The 22,601-nt window shown below is 37.1% G+C and overlaps 1 protein-coding gene across 12 annotated transcripts in view; it reads left to right on the top strand.

The window, feature by feature from the left end:
• LOC131439242 (uncharacterized) overlaps window positions 1-22,601 on the top strand; it is a 684,657-nt gene that overhangs the window by 649,235 nt on the left and 12,821 nt on the right. For 10 of the 12 annotated variants that reach the window (XM_058610111.1, XM_058610057.1, XM_058610049.1 and 7 more), the window contains 9 exons: window positions 16,960-17,015; window positions 17,170-17,354; window positions 17,422-17,801; window positions 17,865-18,013; window positions 18,074-18,419; window positions 18,480-18,544; window positions 18,621-18,849; window positions 18,921-19,051; window positions 19,162-19,272. In XM_058610111.1, coding sequence (XP_058466094.1) covers window positions 16,960-17,015; window positions 17,170-17,354; window positions 17,422-17,801; window positions 17,865-18,013; window positions 18,074-18,419; window positions 18,480-18,544; window positions 18,621-18,849; window positions 18,921-19,051; window positions 19,162-19,272 — 1,652 coding nt within the window. The remainder of the gene's footprint in view (window positions 1-16,959; window positions 17,016-17,169; window positions 17,355-17,421; window positions 17,802-17,864; window positions 18,014-18,073; window positions 18,420-18,479; window positions 18,545-18,620; window positions 18,850-18,920; window positions 19,052-19,161; window positions 19,273-22,601) is intronic. The other 2 variants (XM_058610102.1, XM_058610075.1) reach the window with 1 other exon arrangement.

Here is a 22,601-nt window from a genome sequence, read left to right as displayed (position 1 = left end):
ATTGAGCTTTTCCGGGATACACAGTAGAATAGTTACAGTTATACCGTTTTGGCTCAATCTATCTTTTAACTAAGTTTTCAAATGATCATTAGTCCATATATTCAAAGCACGATTTAGATTCACATTTCGAAAAAGAATGGAATATGACTGAGATTATAACAATTGAATCTCTGAAACACCCCTCCTCCCACATTGTAATCTTGAGTTTATCTTTGATTCAACAGCAACCTAGAAAAATAGTAAGACGTTTATTCCACTCTCAGTTTGAGAAAATCTTAAACATTTGAGAAAGGTCCTTCCTGCAGCTTTTGACCACTATTTCCAGAAGTGCAGCTTTTGACCACACTTCCGGAAGTGGTCATAGATATAGAAATATGCGTGAGACATTAAAACTTTTCATTTGTATCTAAGTAAGTAAGTTCCATTTGAGAGTTCTCGGCTACTATTTCCTGGTGTCTGCTGTCGTGAAATGAGACTATAGCAGTCTCATTCACTTGGTAGATACTGTACTGTGTTCCAAGCAGGAATTCATCGTACAATCGGCACTGCAGCAGAGAATCTGTGGGAAACGTTAAAGCTCAGTTCGAATGATTCACGGTCGAATCAGCATTTCAAATGCTGTTTACTTTTTATGGTTACCTGGCCATTCTGGTAATTCTGGAATGAATGGACTGATGAGTTGGCTAGAGCTGATGCAACGAATGATTTCGTTGGTCCTGAACCAACTTCACCACTTTCAACTAGTTGGATGAAGCACAAGATTCGTTCTTGGGCTGCATCCAAACATGCCAGCTACTGGCGCAGTTTGCAAACTTTCGCTCAGATAAAAATTTTTTACCAGATTTGAATCTGAAAATGCCAAAATGTCTACTGCATTTTTCCAAGCATTACAGTATTCTGGTCAGAGCTCTGACTGGACATTGCAAACTCAGCTATCACATGGCTAATATTCAGCGCGCTGAGTATTATTCGTGTGATTTGTGTGAATGCGATTATGGTACTTCATATCATCTGATATGTAACTGTCCCGCATTGACGCAGCTACGTATCCGGGTTTTTGGTTCTTCATACATGGTTGAGTCAGTGTATGCGGAACTAAAATTAAAGGATATTCTATCATTTCTCACCCAATGTGGTAGAGCGCTATAGTTAGAAGGGTTCATCGTTCTTCCTGGAATGAATGAAAACCCACTAATTACAAACATTCACCATCGTAGTAATAGTTGACTCATCACCCGGTAATCAAGAACCAGGAAGTCAGATTCTAATAAAATCCAGGAACTTCGTATAGAACCATAAAATACTACCTTGATCATAAAGTTCCCGGAATTTATTTCCAAGCAGAAATTAAAAAATACAAGAATATTCATCAATATATCGATATTGTCTCCTTCAAAGTACTCCCCATCGACTTCAACACTGCCAGTGCTTGATCCAATCCTCGAAAAAAATTTTATATCCAGTTTTCGATAAGGCCTTCTGAGCGATCTGCGATTTTCCATAATCTCATTTCGGATGCTGAAACGCGTTCCATCATCTGTAAAGTTTTAAGTGGATAAAAATCTGCAAAATCCAAATAGAAAATCATAGTTCTTTTGAGTATTAAAAATATGTTGTAATCTATGATTATTCACCTCATATACTTAAATCATTGATTAAAGCGATATCAGCTATCGCTATTCTATGATTTGGTTCAAAGGATAAGATAAAAATAGATGCATTCACTTCGACTTTTTTGCGTCGATATAAGAGAAGTATTTCATATTTGTCGAACTAAAGACTGCACCATTTGATATCCACATTCACAAAATTCATTCTTAAAATTCGAGCTTTTATTCGATGATCATAAAATTTCCGGCCGCAAAAGTAAACAATTAAAATTAGTTTTGCCATCATTCATTTCATTTGTGCAAACATTGGTCCTAAACCCAAGGTTCTGCACGACTCCAGAATCGCCAATTTTTGGGTTATTAACCCATGGCTTCTTCATTTCTTTTACGTTGTTCACTATTATAAATTGGAATGTGCTCCTCCATAATGGTCTTATATTTTTCTATTGGTTGCTGTTCCGGATTGTTGAAGGGGTTCAGATTGTCGGCATGAAATCGACATCATTCACCTCATGGCACTCTAGCAAGTCGTTCGTGTAGTGGTATGCTGTCAAATCCGGACAGAAAATTTTCGGACCGTCGTGTGCCTTCAGGAGGCGGAGAAGTTGCTTCTGGAGGCACTTTTCTAAATACACCTGTACATTCATGGTGCTTGTGGTAACGAAAGATGTACTCCGCTTTCCGAAAGTACAAATCGCTTGTCAAATCAGTAACTTCTTGGCGAACTTGGCGATTCTATACCCGGAGGTTTTCGGGAACATTACATTCATCCTAGGAAATCACATCCTCCAATCATCTTGAAGTTAGCCTTCATTCCTTTCTGTGGTATCTCCTCTCTCCTAGCCGTTGCCTCTCCTCCATGTTTGGAGCAGCTCACCAGGCAATTTGGCATTGCCCGCTTACCGATTAGATCAGATGTCGTCGGCTGAGTGTGCACTCAGATTGATACCCGTGTCGTTCTCCGCATCTTGTGATTCGCCATTCAAATGCTCGTCGAATCGATTTGCAGATTCATGTGCCGAGTCCATTGTTCGTTGGCTATGTCGTTTCCGATTATTTCGAGTCGTACTTTCTCCGTAGTCGATCGTAGCAGGGCTGAAATGAAATTCCTAAGTTGATTCCTAAGAGTGTAGATGTTCGCTATGAATGTCGTGTGGATGAAAACTTGCACGTTACCTGCTATCCGGGTATCATATATGAATGTCGCACGAAACGCACAGATGAAAGTCGCATGTGACAGCCATGAGCGAGTACTACATGAATGTAGTGGCGACAGTCTTACTCGTATTGGGCGATGAAACTAACGAATGAATGATAGTCATCAATAGGATCGCCTGCATTTCATTTTCGGCGCGAAATCCATTGCTGGTCATAAGCTTCGTGAACCGTTCCATGAAATGGTCAAATTTTATATCATTATTACAGAGAGAGTGAAAGAGAGCGAGAAAGAGAGAGAGAGAGAGAACGAATAATAGTTTTTGAAATTTTCTGAAATGAAACTCTTAACATTATCTCTATCTTTTGCTACATTCAAAAAAATCGTCGTAGAAGAGAGTTACTCATTTACATCCAAATACTTTTATACCGAATTGTTTTACATGTATGCTTTAAATTTACGTTTGATTCCAACCCATCAAGTTCTGCACAGTGTCCTTAGTCACCTACCTGAAAACTTTTTCCCACTTTTTATTAAAATATTCCTCGTTGGTTCCGCTTCACAGCAGCTTCATATATTTCTGTTTGACGAAGTCACAACAGGATTACAATTTTTTATATAATGTTAATATTGTTTTATGGTTCCAAGCAGCATACGACTTCCGGGCCGCTTTACCATAATGACCAGACACCAAATCTGACAAAAACACTGATTTTTATCTATCCAATGGTGTTATGATGCCTTTCGCATTTCAAAAATAAATAAATTTACCCTAAGCACTACATTTCGCTGGGATTTGAAGTTACGCTTCGCTTGCTAACAGATCGAATACCAACCGAACACAATTCGTGATTCAAAACGTAACTTTTTCGCAGAACGAGAATTGGATGGATAAACGTAAAGGGATTTGTGTGTCACGCACTTGTTTTTCGGTTGGTTTTAGAGCAAAAAAATATTAAATTTATAGATAACCCAAATCCACATACATATGACATAATTCGTAAAAGCGCAATACATAAAATGACTGAGTTTTACAAGAACGATTTGAATACATATCACCTCAGTTATCAAGCAAGCGTGTGAATTTACATATTTCAGCACTTACTTGAAGATGTCACAAGGCATTAAACATGCACACCTAGAAAAAAAATCGTTTAAATTTATATTTTCTGAGATCGACACATTTAAGCGTCAAAAAGCATTCTGACATATTTTTAAGTGCAAAAGCATGTAAGATTACATACCTGCTTCAAACGCTTTGACTTTGATATGTTTGACACATATGCCAAATTCAGACATTTTAATCATTACGTTCTTTTGAATTGAGTTATGTGTGGATTTGAGTCACCTTCAATTAAGAGCTGGTACTGGTACTGGACGCTACTAATTTCAACTAAAAATATAATCTGCAAAATACAATTAAAAGAAAGTCTAAAATAACAATCAAACACTGATATGTTTGAATTCTTTTGATGTGCAATTGATCGTTACTAAAAAAACCTTTTTTAATCCAACTAGTGGTGTAATGATGCCTTTCTCATATTACTTATATTTCCAAAAATATCACTAAAAGATAATGTTAAAAATTTTTTTTTTCAATCTTGATTAAAATAAGAATCTTTCTTTGGGTATAAGCTAACATAACCTTTTCTATTTGTAAACAGTTATGTCAAGTTAATTGATTGAAGTGATTGCATACAGTTTCTATATGAGAAAGGTAATAAATGTACTTTCATAGAAAAGCATTGTTTTCTTGATTTTGTAAAAACACTAACTAACCCAAATAGCAATCGTTGTTACACTTCAATGACAGTAACTTATATGACACAAATTCATGGAACAAGTAAAAGACTTTGCAACGTGCATTATAACTGCTATGTAAACTGAAAAGCGTAAGAGGCGAAACTTGTGCGACTTGATTTGATTCAACGCGCACATCAGTCACAATGAAACAGAAAATACAAGCTCATTTCAAGTTACAATTTGTTGATGTTTTTCCCATTCAACATTTACGACCAAAAATTGGCATCCGATAAACAGAGTTAAAATATAAAATTCAATCCTTTTTAAACTCACTATATCTACTCAAAATCTAAGTGCTATTCGATATTCATGGTGAAGTTGATCATTGTACTTATTGAAAACGTGCACGCCTTCGATATTTTGGATTTCGGAACATCGACATACAAAATATTATTCATATTTTTATACCCGTCATATTAAATTTACAGCTAAAATGTCGAAATGTGTTCAGGTAGAACTTTTTGTGATTAATATTAGTTTTTCATACACCAAAGTTAAAACAGCTGACCAATCGCAATAATTAAAAATTGCATTTTTATTCCAATTTAATAAATATTTCATTCTCTGGTCATAATGGTAGCCAATTGCATAAGCTTTTCCATGCATACATTGCCGTGACAAAGTGTAGAAATATTCTCTCTGGTAGTAAGAATGTACTTCCCAAAACCAAACAAGTTTGCTTCGCACATATACCGGCAAAAAAATTACGTATAAGCGTAGATTTAACTATAGCCAATATTTTTGAACTGAAGGAATTTTCTACTTATTCTACCTCTTGTTTTAATATTATTGTTTGGGATAATGTACGGAAGCTTTCAATCGACACTGTAATTGTATTTCTTTGTTGCATCACAACGAATACGGTAACCGATATGAAATCATTAACTTTGTCTTGTAGTGTGTCACTTTACCTGAGTCACATTTTGTTACGGTTACCAGTTGGCGACTGAAAACAGTCAGTGCGAGCACCTCGTAAGAGTTAGATTACCGAAAAGTTACATTGAAACTGATTGTAACTTAGTGTGATGAGATATCAATTCGTAACCTTATTTTGACTCCATTGCCACCATCATAATACGACTTGTTTCGTCGTGTTGGTCATGCGACCATTATGCAGCATTTGTTTTATTTTATTTTTTTATGATCAAGTTACATGTGCTACTTGGGAAGTAGGTACAAATTGAATAAGAGAATTAAAAATTTACATTCTTTTCACCTGAAAAATATAAATTTTAATGTGGCAACCCTGCACGCTATACGAAATTGAACAAATCACGCTGCGAACGGAGCCAAGCCGTTTTGCATCGTCATTTTGAATTTGAATGTCTCGACACTAATCGCCCTATAATTTCGGAACCAGAAGTCGAATCTGGATGAAATTGCATAGTATTTTTTAACGCAATGAGAGCTTCAATTTGAATCATTATTTGTGAAAATCGGTTTATCCGTTGCTAAGAAATTTAAGTGAGTTCCGTTTTGAAAGCTTCTCTCCATTATTACCGGTGCTTTCGGAAGCGAAAACCGGGGACTAGTAGTCCCAAAGTAGTTTTATATATTCGTTAACTAAAAAATCTGCCAACAAGATGAATTTAGCAGTAAGTTTTATTAAAATGTGCACCTCGTTTCACCATCGCTTGTGAAAAAAAAAAACTCATGAAATTGAAAATTTTCACTAATCGCCTTGTAGTACCGGAACCGGAAGTCGGATCTGAATCAACTTTTTGATTACATTTCAAAGAATTTTAAGACCTTTTATTTGCTTTTTAGTTTGTGAAAATCGGTTGAGAAATTTCCGAGAAAATTGAGTGCCCATTTTTTAATAAATTTTCACATATTTCCTTGTAATTCCGGAACCGGAAGCCGGATCCAAATGAAGCTCAGGAACTTTGTATGGAACGTTAAGACCATTCATTTGAATCTAAGTTTATGGAAATCGACACACAAATTTATACGAAAATGAATAACTGTTGACACACGCAATAAAATTACGTTAACAGTGTTGGTTCTATTTCTAAACCAACATATATAAAACGATGCGGCTTCTACCAAATGTAATTACTTTTATTGATTTTTAATATTTACGAATATACTAAAAAACTCCAGTACAGTATCTATTTTGTACGCGGTAGAAACGTATAGCAATAGCTACGATGAAGAAAGTAATTTGAAAAGAATGTAATTGAATTTGAAAAAAAATTTCTCGCGCCTAATCATATTGGTCATATGATGAATTAGTTGAAATCAATACATTCATTCATTGAATACCAAAAATTCGGGATTTGAGTTTGAGTTTGGGATCAGGCACTAGCAGAGCTCACTCACCATTCGGAGGAACAAACATTTTGAATCTGTGTAACTTTCATCGAAGCTAGCCAAGATCGCTGCTGATTGACAGAGTTTCCAGATCTGCAGATTTGTCTGCAAACATTTTTTCGTATTTACCCACTTTTGCAACACTGTCTGAAGATATTAGAAATTTTTATCTGGCATCTCTGCTGATTGATAACTGCATTGAGTTTATTGTTAGTACTCTGCACCAGAGATTTTTTCAAAAATCTGTATTTGACGGATAAATCTGTCTGTATCTCGAAAAATCAAAAATCGATTTAGTGAGGATACCGATTTTACAAGCAAAAAAGGTAGCTCAACCAGGTTTACTCTAATGGAACCAAACACAAAAACTGAAAATCGGTATATATCTGTATGAAATTTGAATTATCGGTATTTTAAGAGAGCATATCTGTATTCCTGTATCGAGTTCAAAAATCTTTATAAATACCGATAAATCGGTATAGTTGGCAGCGCTGCATATTGATGTCATATTTATGAACAAAATTCAATTATCAATTTGTACAGAAAATGTAATGTTGTTTAGTATATTTTCAATTACATGAAACAGCAAATTGGTAACATAAATGACGTTGAATAGGCATGCAACATTTTCAATATGAAACGTTTCTGGTGAACTGAAGAGGATCTTTGTTTTGTGTTTTGCCCGCTTCGTTCTCAGCCAACTGACAGCATTCGAGAACAACAATGTTGTTCACCTTAAATGGTTATGGAACAATCAACAGATAGGTTAGGTTAGGTAAATCAATAATATTTTAGTTGAAACAACCAGGGCGCGAAGCAACAAATGACAACAAACACCATCAAATTGAACGAGGTTGAGCAGCTATTATGTACTTTTATCTGTAAAAAGTATCATTTTGAAATATTGTTCAAACACTAAGTGGTATTTAAAAAACCTGTTTCAATCTACCTAGCGGTGTACTGATGCCTTTTTCATATCTCACATATTCTCACATATTATAAATGTGTGGGATTTGTACACAATAATTTCCTCTAATTCTTGAATAACAAAAAAGATTGTCCATAAACTATTATACCTTACAGAGTGAATCAGTACTCAGATCGGATAGGCCATATCTGAGAAAACGAAGTGTGTTGTTCCGAAACAGGAATCTGGGAACCGGCATAGTTGAAGTCGATTCGAGAAAAAGGACTGGAATCCATTTTCGAGTCTATGGCTACAATCTTCGATCGTTAATCGAAAATCGGAAACCAGGAAGGCCAAAATTAATGTGTCAGGACTGACAATGACTACCGATTGGAATAGTTTTAAGGAGAATTTAGAAATTATTTTACGTTTTTTACTTCGCCGCTTATAGTGACAGTATACATATTTTAAAACTTTGTGATTCCGTGACCGGAAATCGGATCCGGATGAAATTCAGGAGTTCAAAATGGGACTATAAGATCTTTCATTTCAACCTGAGTTTGTGCAAATCGGAATAACCCTGTAATGCAGGAACCGGAAGTCGGATCAAAATAAAATTCAACAACTTTGTATGGGACAATTGCACCTTTCATTTCAATCTAAGTTTGTGAGAATCAGTTCTGCCGTCTCTGAGAAATATTAGTGCACTTATTTTCATTTTTTCGCACATTCGCATTTTTTCACCCTGTAATTTCGGTACCAAAAGTCAGATTCGAATAAAATTCAGGAACTTTGTATGAAGTTACAAAACCTTTCATTTGAATCTAAGTTCATGAAAATCGGTTATCCATCTCCGAGAAAAGTAGGTGCAAAAAAATATAACATACATACACACACACATACATATATTTTGCGTACTTCACGAACTGAGTCGAATGGTTTACGACAACCGACCATCCGGGCCTCGATTCAAAAGTCGGTTTTCACAGTGATTGCATAACCTTTCTATATGAAAAAGGCGAAAAATACGTTTTTTGGGATTTGGCCTTAAATCTGATAAACAAGGATAGGTGCAAGTATGGAAAAAAGAACGGTAGCTCGTGAACACATTCCCACACTTTCTCCTGTCGTCTTCGCTTGATACCGAACCAGACCCAGTTTTTACCCTACACGAAAAATAAAAACTACCAATTGTTTGAATTTTTTTAACTTGATTTTGAGTTGTTTTGAATCTTTCTCACTTTTTCATTCGGTCTCTCACTTGTTGTCAAAACACTGAAACAGAAATTGAGTAAATATGGATCAACCCTTGAGTCATTATAGCTTACTAGTGAGTAGATAGTACTCACTTTTCAGTATATTTTTGCAAATGCCTTATGGAAACTACTTAGAGCCACTTTTCCTAAAATTAAGCTATAGAACGGAATCCCGAAATAAGAAAGGACTCAAAATTAGGTAGTTTTGTGGTTCCGTGTAACTACTGTCAAACCGTTTGTTTGAAACCAGCTTCGAATTTAGTTTCAACACCATTGAACTGATATTCGAGTCAGTTTCGAACCTGAGTGAGATTATGTAATGCGTGTCTAAAAAAAAGCAGTGATGCATCAGCTCACTTTCATAATTCGATTCATTAGAACGAATTGCCCATCTATATCCGAAACAAGTTGAATCCCAGGGAAGAATTTCCTCCGATGACATGGTCAATTTTCGAAGCGTCTATCTTTTGCCATCCATTTTAAGAAAAACATTGAAAAAAAAAATATTTCGTTTGGCAATGTTATGAACCTACGTGGGAGTTTGTTTTCTGTGTTGGGGGTTCACAGCCGTAATCATTTACAAAGTTTAAAAGCATTTACTTCGTTGTATCAACTAGGAAAAATTTTGCTGTTCCTTTAATAGAGCGGAACTTGGGTGGGTAATGTCAAAGATATAACTGGAGGACGTGAATATCTACGAATAAAACTAACATGCTTCTTTTATACTTCCCAATAATAATCATTCATTATAATTGATTGACTATGTGAACTTTCACTGTTTCGCTTCCAGAATTGCAATGATGCATCTGTACTAAATTATGACTTATTGACGACAAACATATTCTACTACACAAATACCGCCGAACAAATGAGAGTACACTATCTTATAGTGGTTACCTTTCTCTATAGAAAGGTATTGAAATAGCTAAGAGAACCGACTTTCGAACGGAGCCGTGGAGACCCATAGTTTTATATCTCAGCTCGACGGGATCGGAAAATGACTGTGTGTATGTAGGTGACCTTTTCAAAAATATTTTTACCGCTTAGTTTTCTTAGAGATAACTGATCAGATTTTATCAAGCTAAGGCTACTTTTCTTTACGTTTCATGTTAGACTCTTCAGTGCAGAGCAGTTCAAATTGAATTGCTTAGTGCAAACTTAAACAGTTCAAGTTGAACCGCTAACCAGAAGTAAAGTTAATGCTATTTGCAAAGCATTTATTAGTTAGCACCGAAGTGCCATGTCTTTGCTGACGCGCCGAACTAGCTAAGGCTAGTTCAAAAGCTACTATTAGGCCATTGATCGAGATCGAAGATCAAATGGTTGCTGATTCCGGTTCTGTACCTATATTGGTGTAAATGACGTATCCGACAAAACGCGTTATTTTTTCACCGCTCAATTTTCTCAGAGATGGCTAAACCGATTTTTACAAGCTTAGGCTTGGTTGAATTCTACTATTGGGCTATTGATCAAGTTTTAAGATCAAATGGCTGTTACTTTCGGTTCCGGAAATATAATGACATAAGTGACGTAATCGCCTGTACTTTTCTCATCGGCTCAAATTTCTCGAAAATTATAACGAATTTCGATAAACCTAAGTTTATTCAAACGCTGGAATGATGTTTTTGACCAAGTTTTGAAAAAATAGGTCAAACATTCCCGGTATTCGGGAGATGTAATCTTATATATGACTTAACCGACAAAACGTAGTGTTTTTCAGAGCACCGAAATTTCTCGACGATGCCAGTATCGAACTCGAAAGTCTTAGACATGTTTGAAAACCATTATTAGGTTATTTGATATGCTCTCAACACGGCTGTTCTACACATAACTGTCCCATATTATATAGGATTTCCTATATGTATGGAACAATTATGCGTGGAATGGCAAAGTACTATTGGCTGAAGGTAGTATCTCATAAATGTTATTATAAGGGGATTATTAAGGGAGGGGTAAGGGATAAACAGTTTCGGAAAATCGTTTTATTTTTCATTTTCTTGTAGTTTACCATTTCAAAAAATTTTGTACCTGGGATCGATGATTCAGTGTAAGTTACCAAAAATATTTTTTGCATCACTTTTTTAGAAAAAAAATTGAACACGATTTATTAATTATAGTTGTTTGACGTAAAGCCGCCATAACTAAGTTCAGTTTTTGCAATGACTGAGCGGAAACATACATTGGAGAAGCCAAATGAATGAAAAACTAATAGAAATAATATAGAAAAGATGTTTTTTGGATGTGCCTGTGTACGCCCAAATTTGTTTGCGTTGTGGTTCAACGATGATGTTTTCAAATTTCTCTAGCGACTGGCACCATTAAAGAAGGTGACAAGCGATCTTAAATACACTCTCCTACTCAATGCTTGATCGGAGAAATAAGTATAAAGCGAGAAGACTAGTGTTTGATGGACAGAGAAGATGTTTGGTTGTAAGGTATCGGTCGGGTGACGGCCAGGATGTAGACCATGTTCGATGTACGTTCTACTATGTCTGTCTGGCGTTTTAGAGTGACTAAAACAAAATTCAGAATGACGAAATGGTAGCGCGTATGCACGGAATGCATAAGAACGAGTCCTGTCTCTGAGCGTATCTTTTTCCAATAAATCATCTTTTCTGTTAGTTTTTCTATCAATATATGTTTCCGCTCAGTCATTGCAAAAACTGAAATTAAACACGTTTTCTTGAAAACCATTTTTTCGTAGTCCGTGAACACGATCCTGCAAAATCTACTGAACCGATTCTTTTCAAACTTGGAACATACTTTCTTGATATAAAATTTCTCCCCCCTGCGTTTTTGAAATTTTCCCATTTTCATACTATGGTAGTTTTTCACCTTAGCATTGACGCAAAATTTAACATAAGATCTTGTTTTATGCTTAAATATGCCACGACCTGTCACAAAATCAAAATAATAACTTAAGAACAACGGAAGTGGGAGAAATAACTCGTACTATAAGTAAATTGAGAAAAAGTTTTGTTTTCAGATAATTCTACGAGTTATCGTGTTCACCGCGCAACGCGATTCTCAAATGAGGTTTAAGGTAAAGCTCTGTTACCGCCTTATTTTTAAATATTATTATAAGGAAGAGTGTTCGGTTACCGGCACCCATATTAATAATAACTTATAACTTATAACTTCTGACTAAGTGCACATTATATACATCAATTGAAAGCTAACGGTTCTAGCTAACAACTGAATAAGAAACTAAGTTGATTCAATCGATTGAAAAAAATTTATTATCGATTTAGTAAAGTGTTAAATTTTGGCCATTTCAAAAAAGGTGTTCGGTTACCGGCACCCTAAGAAATTTCACTAAAAATGAAAAAAATATATGTAAAGACTGCAGTTATTCAAAAATAAAACAGTTTTTTTTTCTTTTTGGAAGCGTTTAGAACAAAAGTCTTTATTGTCTGATGGTGGCTTCACTTTGGCTCTCTTGGTCGATGATTTGGATGGTGGCGCCTTTGGTGTTGATTTGGCCGGTCTTCCACCCCAAGTAGCAATTAAAACTTGTTATAATTGGCATGTTTCACAATGACTTCAGATCGGTTATTTTTGTTAGATATGTTAGAAAATTAATTCAACACGTTTTTGTAAGGGATGTAAAACTCATTCATATTACTGCTTGTGAAACCAACTCAAAAACCTGAATGGTTTAAGTTCCACATCCGGTTTTTCAACTGACTGTACGACAAGATCATTTGAGCAGTTTCAATTCCGGTTTCCACTTAGCAAATATTACTGTTGTGAAACATATGAAACAAGAAACTTGATGCACATCATACAAGAAAAGTGCACTTTTCCAATCACATAATCGTCGCGAGAAGAGTTAATAAATTCAGTACCAGAACAACGTTTGCTACTTGGGACGTTTTTTTAGCCGGAGTATCTGCTGTATGAACAGCTAGATGTTCGGCCGAAACTTTGGCTTGCTTTGTCTCGACAGCAGCCTACATATCTCTAACAATTTTTCACGATTTGTCGAACAAAATGGGGTGCCAGTAATCGAACACCTTGGGGTGCCGGTAACCGAAATCGGTTGACATTTTGAAAATGACAAAACAAATCTTCGGTTGCGAAAATTTTATAGAATCCGGTATTAAATCACGAAATAGATCGATTTCCCTTCATAAATATTAAATTCACTCACCTGTTCGAATGACGCTTTTCAATTTATGATACTATAAAAAAAAGTCATAAAAAACTTTTGTGTTGATTTACATTAAAATTTGTTTTGAGCGCAGCAAAAAGTACAAACGTCTGTTTGCTTTGGTATTCGGCACAAAAAGAGCGTGCTGCTATTACACACACACATGACATTTGTCGGAATGACGCTATCTGCTTTCTGTCAAAAGTTACGGTGGGGTGCCGGCAACCGAACACTGCCGGCAACCGAACATCTTCCCCTACGGAAATTTAACTAAATATTCTTTAAATGATGCTATATGATGTACAAAAAGTTTTAAAAAATTTGCTAAAACAGTTTCTCCGTAAAAAAATACAAAAAAAGTTATTTTTGATTCAAATTATACCTTACTCCCCCTTTAAATGGCAAGAGAATGGCATTATCACATCACTAGGTGTATTAGGAAGGGGTTCTTATGTTGATACTCAGTGGAAGAAAACATCGCATAGTTGTTGGGGAATAATATAATGGTTCTAAAAAGAAGCGATTTGTGAAATTAATTCGATGTTCACAACTGATGAGTACTTTTTGACGCCATTTTTTTTTTATCTAAACTAGAATCTAAAATGAATGCTGTACATTCAGAAATTTGAACTCAACTAAAGAACAGGATTGAGAACCAGGCTCCGAATTCAATGGCAAATTCAGGCTCAGAATCCAGATCAAGAATTGGTTCTAGAAAACTGCAATTCAAAAAAATAATTCTCGTAGTTTCAATCTGCTTGTTCAGGTCGGTGCAGATGAAAACGCTTTCAAAAATTTAGGTGGCAAAAAAGTGTTCAATTACGCTTGATGTTTAATTCTAGAACTGAATTCTGAACTAGAAATTCCGTGCCTGAACCAAGGAACTAAATTCAGTTCCAAAATCTAGTTCCAGAACCCAAGCTCCAGTTTCAGAACCCGAGTTCAATTCCAGCATGCAGGTTCTGAATTCTAGAAATTAACTCTGAAACAGAATTTAGGAATTAAATTCAGATGTTTCAAAGTTCCAATATTCTGATTCAGAGCTCAGATCTAAATTTTAGATTCTCGTTTTAGAATCCAGATCTGCCATTCATATCATGAATTTCGATCCAGAACTCTGAAGTTGAATGTCTAAAGCATAATTCTTACTACGAATTCCGAATTTAAAGACCTCAAACCGTCATCCGAGTGCGAAAAAGACAGTCAAGCGTGATTAATTTTCCTGTTTCCAAAAATTAGAGAAAACCATTTCTTTTAGTTTTTGCAATGACTGAGCGGAAATATATATTGGAGAAGCCTCAGTCATTGCAAAAACTGAACTTAGTCATGGCGGCTTTACGTCAAACTAAAAAAAAAATTAATAAATCGCATTTCTTTTAGTTATTTATGATTATCTCACAGAGTTGAAAATTGAATCATAAATTGCTGATCATATGTCTGATGTCATGAAGATAGAATTATGTTGCTGCATTTAGTACAACTTGATGTACTCATGATTAAGTTCTATCCACAGGGCGAATTCTGAAAAGGCGTCCTATAGTAAAGAAAGACGTATTCACGTCAAAATGCAGACTTTGCAGCATCACTGTCCGAGTTCGTTGCCGCTCGTTTTGGCCTAAGTTTTAGACTGCATTTGGAAGTAATCTCTCTCTATTTAGTTAGAAGGTAGTGAAAAGAGTATCAAATGTCATTTCCGAACAGTTATTCACAAAAGAATCTTTAGACATTTTCCAAGACAAAGTGCGTCTACATACAATTACATTGATTTTACGTGTGAAACGATCACCCCTATTATGTATATCGATTGAATTGGATTACTTCGATCGAATGTCAAAATTTGCATTCTGTAATTCGATCGAGTGACGATTCTGTATGGAAAACTCGAACTTTTTTGATTCAGCACAGTTTTACACGATGACGACACAAATGAACTGCCGATGAATCAAGTTCATTTTTGACAGCAGCCGTGTGTTTGTTTTGTTTTGCAACTGCAAATTAAAAGTTGAAAAAATGCCTGTTAAAAACGTGTTCCACAATGGAAGGAACTGGAAAAGATTGCCCTGTATGCGTTTCCAGCATCAAGGAACGATATTTATATAAATCTGGTCAGTGTGAAGCGACTTGCAATATTTAAATTCAAACGATGAACCTCTGATGAACTTTTAAACTGTAAACACGGCGGCAGTCAAAAAAAGTTCAATTCATTTTGTGAGGTTATGTCATGTTCGGGTAAAACCTAATTCTTGTCAATGGAGCATTGTTAAAATAACTGGTCTGGTGATTCATCCTTCATATCTTGTCGATTCAATGAAGTTTTGGTTACTAAACTGAGACATGCCAGTTTTTCTAACAATCGCAGAAAAAAATACAAAATTTCGCATTCGATCGAAATAAACCGATTCGAACGAAAATCAGAATCGGGGTGGACATCTCAGTAGAATATAAAATGCTAACACATTGTTTTCATGATGATGTATCCTAAATTGATATTGATATCATTTAGACTGTTAAGTTTGAATATGTCTTTAATTGATTTTCTGTCAAGCACAATGCACAAGCTGGCGAGGTCTTCCTGAACCCAAAAGAAAACGGTTCCAACGTTTCCAACCGGTTTCTTCACGTTTGTGAAGTTTGTCTGCAACAGTGCTCATAAATTTCAGTACAAACAACCGTAGCATGTTTGTAGGGATGCAATGAAATACTGCAAAACCGAAGTTCAATCAAAAACCGCTCTAAATTGTTTAGCAACATCCGACAGAACGGAGCTTCATTTTTTGCATGCTTTATAATTCGTCACTTCAGTCCGTTATGCTTTCTCACTTTATGAGTTTGACTATCGAGCCATTAGTTATTCATGATTCGTTTGGAAGGGTAACAACAACACAACGATTCGTGGTTTCCGTTCATTATTTATAGCATCATTGCCTCGTAAATCCTTGTTTGAATCCATTTGACTTCACCGCTCGTTTAAATCCAACCAACCGTGTCTGCTTTTCTCTGCATTCGCGCTCTGTTTGCCAGGGCTAAAAGTCAAGGAATTAGCATTAAATCACCTAGATGAAAATTGAAAATCCTCGACTCCACGTGCGCCACCGTCGTTTAGGTGCTTATTCTTACCTCTGCTCTGCCCGTGCTTCGAAAGAAAAACCCTACACCAATATGACTTAATCATGGTACAGTGAGACAAAAAAAAACGTAAAAAGATATACAGCCAACCAGAAAAAAGGATCAGATTTAAGACAATGTGAAAGGATTTTCCTTCCTAATTTTTTCCCCTTTCCTACACCGGAGACCATCACCGCCAAGGGTGTAAGACAAATTACTCTCACTTGGGTGCAGTTTATTTCGACACGAAACAAAGTAAACCCCTAAGAGCGAAATCAAATCCCATTCTCAGCTTCGGCTCTGGCTCAAGCCGTGGGAAACTGAAAAACTGGGCTGTATAAGTACGGGCAGTGATACAATAAATTTTTCCTTCAACTATACTCCTTCCTCGTAGAGAAGACCATAATGGTGTATCGTATCTTGCTAACGGACAGGAATTTTGTTCTTTTTTTTATCCCCTCTTGCTCTCTCTCTCTCTCTCTCTCTCTACCAATATCGCGATTCCGGACCACCACGATTCCGGATCGTCGTCAATCAACCGAAAATGTGTGTTCGTTTACGAATTCCCTGGAATATCCTCGCCCTGCCCAACGATGGAAACGTGCCGCGGTGTCCAAATGAAATCTTCGTCGATAAACCCACCGGAAATCAACCAGTCGGATCCGATGATATCGAGGAAAAGGAGGCCGAGATGAGTTTTATCCATTTTCAGGTAGGGTTTTCTTTTTTCGGGATTATTGCTTCTTTAGCAAGTGCTGGTTATCTAGGTTAGAAAAGCTTAAGGGTTTGGCCCCCACAAGTACTTTTCATGTAGAGTTTTTGTTATCAAAAACACTGTGGTTTATGTCTTTATTTTCAATTCTTAGAGCACCTGTCATCTATCGCTTGACGCGTGCCGAGACGACCAGGTCTGTTCGAGTGCTCTGAAAACCGTCCTGATGCACTGCGAACTTCACCGCTGCAACCGAAACGCCTGCATGGAATCACTGCAGGGCTTCTACAAAGGCATTCACGACGATCTAAGCTTGGATATTGCATTCTGTTTATGCAGGTAAGTTGACAAGTTGAATCCGGTTGTCGAACGAGGAACTATTCCTAACTTCGTGTTTTTTTTTCAGAAAAACTCCAAATCGTCACGATAGCTGCATGATCGCTCAGGAGAAACTTCATCCGGCCTGTGCTCAACGGCCACCGGAAAACATCACACCCCCGAGTACCAATGGAGTAGTCTACAGTCCTCCACCATCCTGTCATACGGTGGCCGAGATGTGCCGGGAAGATGAAGACTGCCGTGCACGGCTAGAAGTGTTCGAGCAGTCCTGTGCAGTGGACAGTGTTACGAAGAAGTGCGCCGGGAAGACTAGCGCTTGCAGGCAAGCTATGCTGGGGATTCTGGGAACACCGTTGCGAACGAACTGCGCCTGCCAGGGATCGGATCTGCAGCAGCTGTATGACTGTCTCGGTTGGCAAAGGCTCCTATGGTTGAATCCCTGTGTCGGTAAGTTGCTTTGTTACGTTATATGGAGAACCTAAATTCACTGTTCTGTATCCTCCGTTACAGTTGAATCTCAGAAGGATTTCCATTTGAAGCGTTTGGCGGAGCTCGGATTGTTAACAACGACCACAACTCCAAAACCTACAACGACTACCATTCGTACCACGCGAGCTACTCCGCCACCGACGCCACCTCCAACGAAACCGAAACCTGTGGTAAGTACTGCTTTTCGTTTGAAACATAGCTACAATATTCAAGTTATTTTCTCTCCCTAGTACCGTCCTAAACCAACCGAGATGCAACCATTCGAGACAAACTACATCGAAACCCCGGATACTCGACCGGAAACGCTGGTTCACAAGGGGAACGAACTGATAGTTCGAACCGATCTGGATCCGCATCCTGACGAATACGATACCAACGGGAAGCATCTACTTCCGGAAGAGGAGGATCACGATTTCCTGCCCTCGTCGAATGGTGGTGGTAGCAACAGGATCAATCAGCGACCAGACGAACAAGTCCTGCACATGCTAACTACTGAATTGATTGAGTTCGAAACGCTACCACCAACGACTACTACTACCACTACTACCGAACCTACAACGACTCCAGTACCAATTCGTAAGTAGCATTACTTCGCCATTTTTTTAATACATATCACTAAACCGTACTTTTCCAAAGGATACTGCGTCGTTCAACGATCTCATCAGTCAGATCAACTGATCGCGGAAAACAAGAGTCGACGGGTAAGTGAAAAGCTTTGATCGATTCACTTCAGAATTTCGGTGTAACCAAGCTTCTACCTTTCTCTCTGGAACACAGTTGTACATGCTGGATGACGCAGAATGCAGCGAACTCTGCACCTGCGGCGGTGGTGATTCGTTGGCTTTGACCTGTCATGCGCTCTGCGTTCCACTGGCTCCGTGCCGAACATCTCTGGCGTATTACAATCATGCAGCGCCAGCATATCAGGCCTTCCGAGGACGTTGTCTGTGCTATTCGGGTCGATTCATCTGTATGCGTCCGCCTCCGGGAGAATACTTACTACCGGGTAAGATCGACTAAGTCTGTGGAGCTCAGTTCAATATGAAGTAATTTTCTTTTTCTTACGTTCTTCCGAAGCAGGTGGCATCTTTCTGTTACTAGGTTATAGTTCTACCGATGAAGCACTGTTAAGACCGCACACTAATTTAGGAGTTCAGGACGCTGTCCGAGCACTGCAGCAGTACGTACTGCAACACATCAACAATGAGGTGAGCATCAACATTTGTTTGATCTATGGAGTATTTAACCTAAATATGATTCTTTCTTACCTCAATCTTACTGGTCGTTAATCTGTTGTTTGTATTCTCTCCTCCTACAGACTTCTTGTACATTAACACTGTTCAATATCACTGAAGAGAACATCATTCTATCGATAAGACTACCCCACGACCCCAAGCTCACAAACCTAGAGTTACTTAGGCTAGAGAAGGTAAGTACTGGTCACGTAGATGATTCAAAGGGAAGACAGTTGCAAGCCACGAATGTCCTCGACATCGAGCATTCGCCGTCGAAAAGACAGACCACTGAAGCTGTCATCATATTTGACATGGTTTATTCGTTTGGGTAGTCACAGTCGATTCCCCTGAGCTAGAATGATTTTTTGTGTCAGTAGGATCGCAGCACTAGCCATGCAATGATTTTGTACCTTTTCTAAGTATCGGCTGCGAATCTGTTCAAACAGAATGTCAAATTCACTAAGAGGAATGTAATACAACGCCTTTTCTTTTTCATATCACAGTTTATTGGTACTACCTAGACTCCACAAAAACTTTAAAAACTGAGGGGTCTACAGGGAAAAATAGCTTTAAGCTACACTAAAGACTTTCAGCTTAATCATGACATGGAAGAAAGAGATATTCCAAGTCACAGGGCTTAATAAAACACGAATCGGTTTTGCTTGTATGATTGACCTGCAATCATTCGAATAGAAACCGAAAGACCCATCAGAACCAATAAACCACAGTCGATCTAGAATGGAGATGGCGCTAATTGTGCAAATACAATCGATGAGAAAAGAAGACATTTTACTTGAATCTAAGTTTGCAAAAACTAGTCAAATAATCTCTGAACAATCTTTGGGTCTTTAGGTCTTTGGGTACGACCTGACGTTATTTCGTCGTGTACATACCGAGGGGCTCGCAGATTTGCTACATTGATTTCTGTTGGGATTCAGAAAAAGAATTAGAAATTTTCATTTTTTTAATTGTGAATGGTGGTTACACACAGAAATTAATCAATATGCGAAAACATTTTGAACTGATGTATGAACCAGTTCCGAGGTTTCCGAAGCTGATTTTTACGAAATTATGTGGTCACTGAGATTGACAATCTCTTGCATAAAAAACTATACATATACGACATATACGAGTGTCAAAAATGACTCCATTTCACAGTAAATCTAACTTATATTTATTGCATTCTGACATATTTTAAGCGCTAAAACATGTAAATTTACACATTTGATTGAAAGACGGGGTATGTTTGACGTATATTTATATAATTCTTGTAAAATTTTATCGTTTCACGGATTACGTCCTTGTGAATTGTGTCATATGCAGAGATGCCAGATATTTTCATAGGAAAATCTGTTATTTTCAAAGGAAAATCTGTATTACTCTCGATAAAAAATCTGTATTTATCTGTATTCACTAATAAAATAAATTTCAACAACAAAATGATGTTGAAAGATGTTATTCCAACGCATTATGGCTGTAGAATGGTAAATTCAATGAGATCAAGACTTTGCTTCTTGTCACTGCAATCAAATACTAATAGATTGATCATACGAAAAAGTTTCTATTTTACTTCCTGAAATTCGTAATTAAATTAGAAAATCTGTATCAAATCTGTATTCTGCCTCCGGTCATATGTGGCTTTGCGTCATCAGTAAATTTCATAATTCTCGGGTAATTTTTCAAAAGGGCGTATAAGCAAGTGACAGTTTCTCTTTAATCACTCTCTCTTCCGATTATTGTGATGTGATTAGAAAGATTTTCTTTTATATCACTATTCTGTTTGAAAGTCGGAAGTTTCGGGTATCATTCCATGCAAAGAGTTGAGTGATAAACGTGTAAACCGCTTGGTAATTAATAGAAGAGAAAGTAAACAAAAAGAAACTGTCACTTGCTTATACGCCCTTTTGAAAAATATACCGAGAATTTTTCGCTGTGTAGTTATTCATCAAATTTCAAAAGATTTCAATATTATTCACATATTGACTCATTTTTCACACTTTAAACATATGAAATTTGCTGATTTTTTTTCTGAATCCCAACCGAAATCAATGTAGCAAATCTGCGAACCTCTTCGGTATGCACACGGTGAAAATACGTCCGGTCGCACCCTTCATCTTTCCAGAGGATTGGCAACAGGGGTGCCAGCTATACCGATTTATCGGTATTTATAACGATTTCCGTACTCGATACAGGAATACAGATATGCTCCATAAAATACCGATAATTCAATTTTCTTACAGATAAACACCGATTTCCAGTTTTTGTGTTTGTTGCCATAGGGGTAAAGCAGGTTGAGCGACCTTTTTTTTGCTCAAAAAACCAGTATCCTAACTAAATCGATTTTGGATTTTTCTAGATAGATAGAAAATAGAATAGATAGATATTGTGCAGAAAGATGTTTCCGCCAAATACAGATTTTTGATAAAAAAAAACAGTTGGCAGCTCTGATTGGCAAGAACCACCTGTCACGCCGCCATCTTGAGGAACTTCAAAATCAGCTGATTGCAACGTAAATAAACAATGCTACCTTTTTTCTCACAATAACTTGTCGGTTTACCTTAAATACTGCAAATAGTGTTTTGGAACAGCAAGTAAAAATAATGTTTACAATTTTAGGGGCGCAATGAGTATCAAACAGAGATGCCACGTCTGCAGATTTGTCTGTAAATCTGCAGATTTGGGGTATAGCGCTGCAAACATTTTTTGTTGTGCTGACTTCTGCAGACTTTAGAAATTCTCGCAGACTTTTGCAAACTTTTGAAATTCTCGCAGACTTCCGTCTATATATACAGACTTTTGAAATTTCCGCGACCTTTTTTTTTTTTGCTCGCCAAGTCAGTTTTGCGTGTCATACTTTATAGAGAAATTGCTGCCAGCAAGACATACTTGCAGACTGCAGATTTTTTTCAGATTTACAGACCCTGTTTGAAGATATTTGAAATTTTTACCTGGCATCTCTGGTATCAAAACATCGCGGCTATGGAGTAATCGGCGCGAGGAGCCCAAAGTAATCGGTGTACTTTCAAATGGCTGGTGCTAGCATAGCAGTGTCAGATGGCTGGCAAGAATACGAAAAAAAAATTCATTATTGCACCCTTTTGCGAGTGTTAATAAAGCTTGTTCGCCACAAAGTCTGGACAGATATAGATTGTAATAAAACAAATTTGCTGTTATCTCAATCAAGGATGCATTTTTTATGCATGAATTTGTGCATAATTTGTCATCTTACAAGTAATTACAGTTATTTAATTAAGCTACATGAAAAAACTACGATTTTTTGAGTTTGCTCCAAATAGTATGGTCTATGAAGACTTCTCTGCAACCGATTCAGCAGCTGTTGTCCAAAATTTTCGAATTTTTTCTATAATTGTGACTTGTTGTTTATATTGAGAGTTCTTTTTTCATGAGAACTCAATACCGCTCGATAGGTCGCAACTCCGGGCAGTTAAGTGGATTCAATACAACTTGGAACATTCCACAACATCTTTGGCGTAGTGACGAGATGCCAAATCAGCCCGAAATT

This window comes from Malaya genurostris, chromosome 1, assembly GCF_030247185.1.
Source record: "Malaya genurostris strain Urasoe2022 chromosome 1, Malgen_1.1, whole genome shotgun sequence".
Taxonomy (NCBI): Eukaryota; Metazoa; Arthropoda; class Insecta; order Diptera; family Culicidae; genus Malaya; species Malaya genurostris.
Note: the sequence above shows the minus strand (reverse complement) of the source record. Positions and strands in the feature narration are given on the sequence as shown.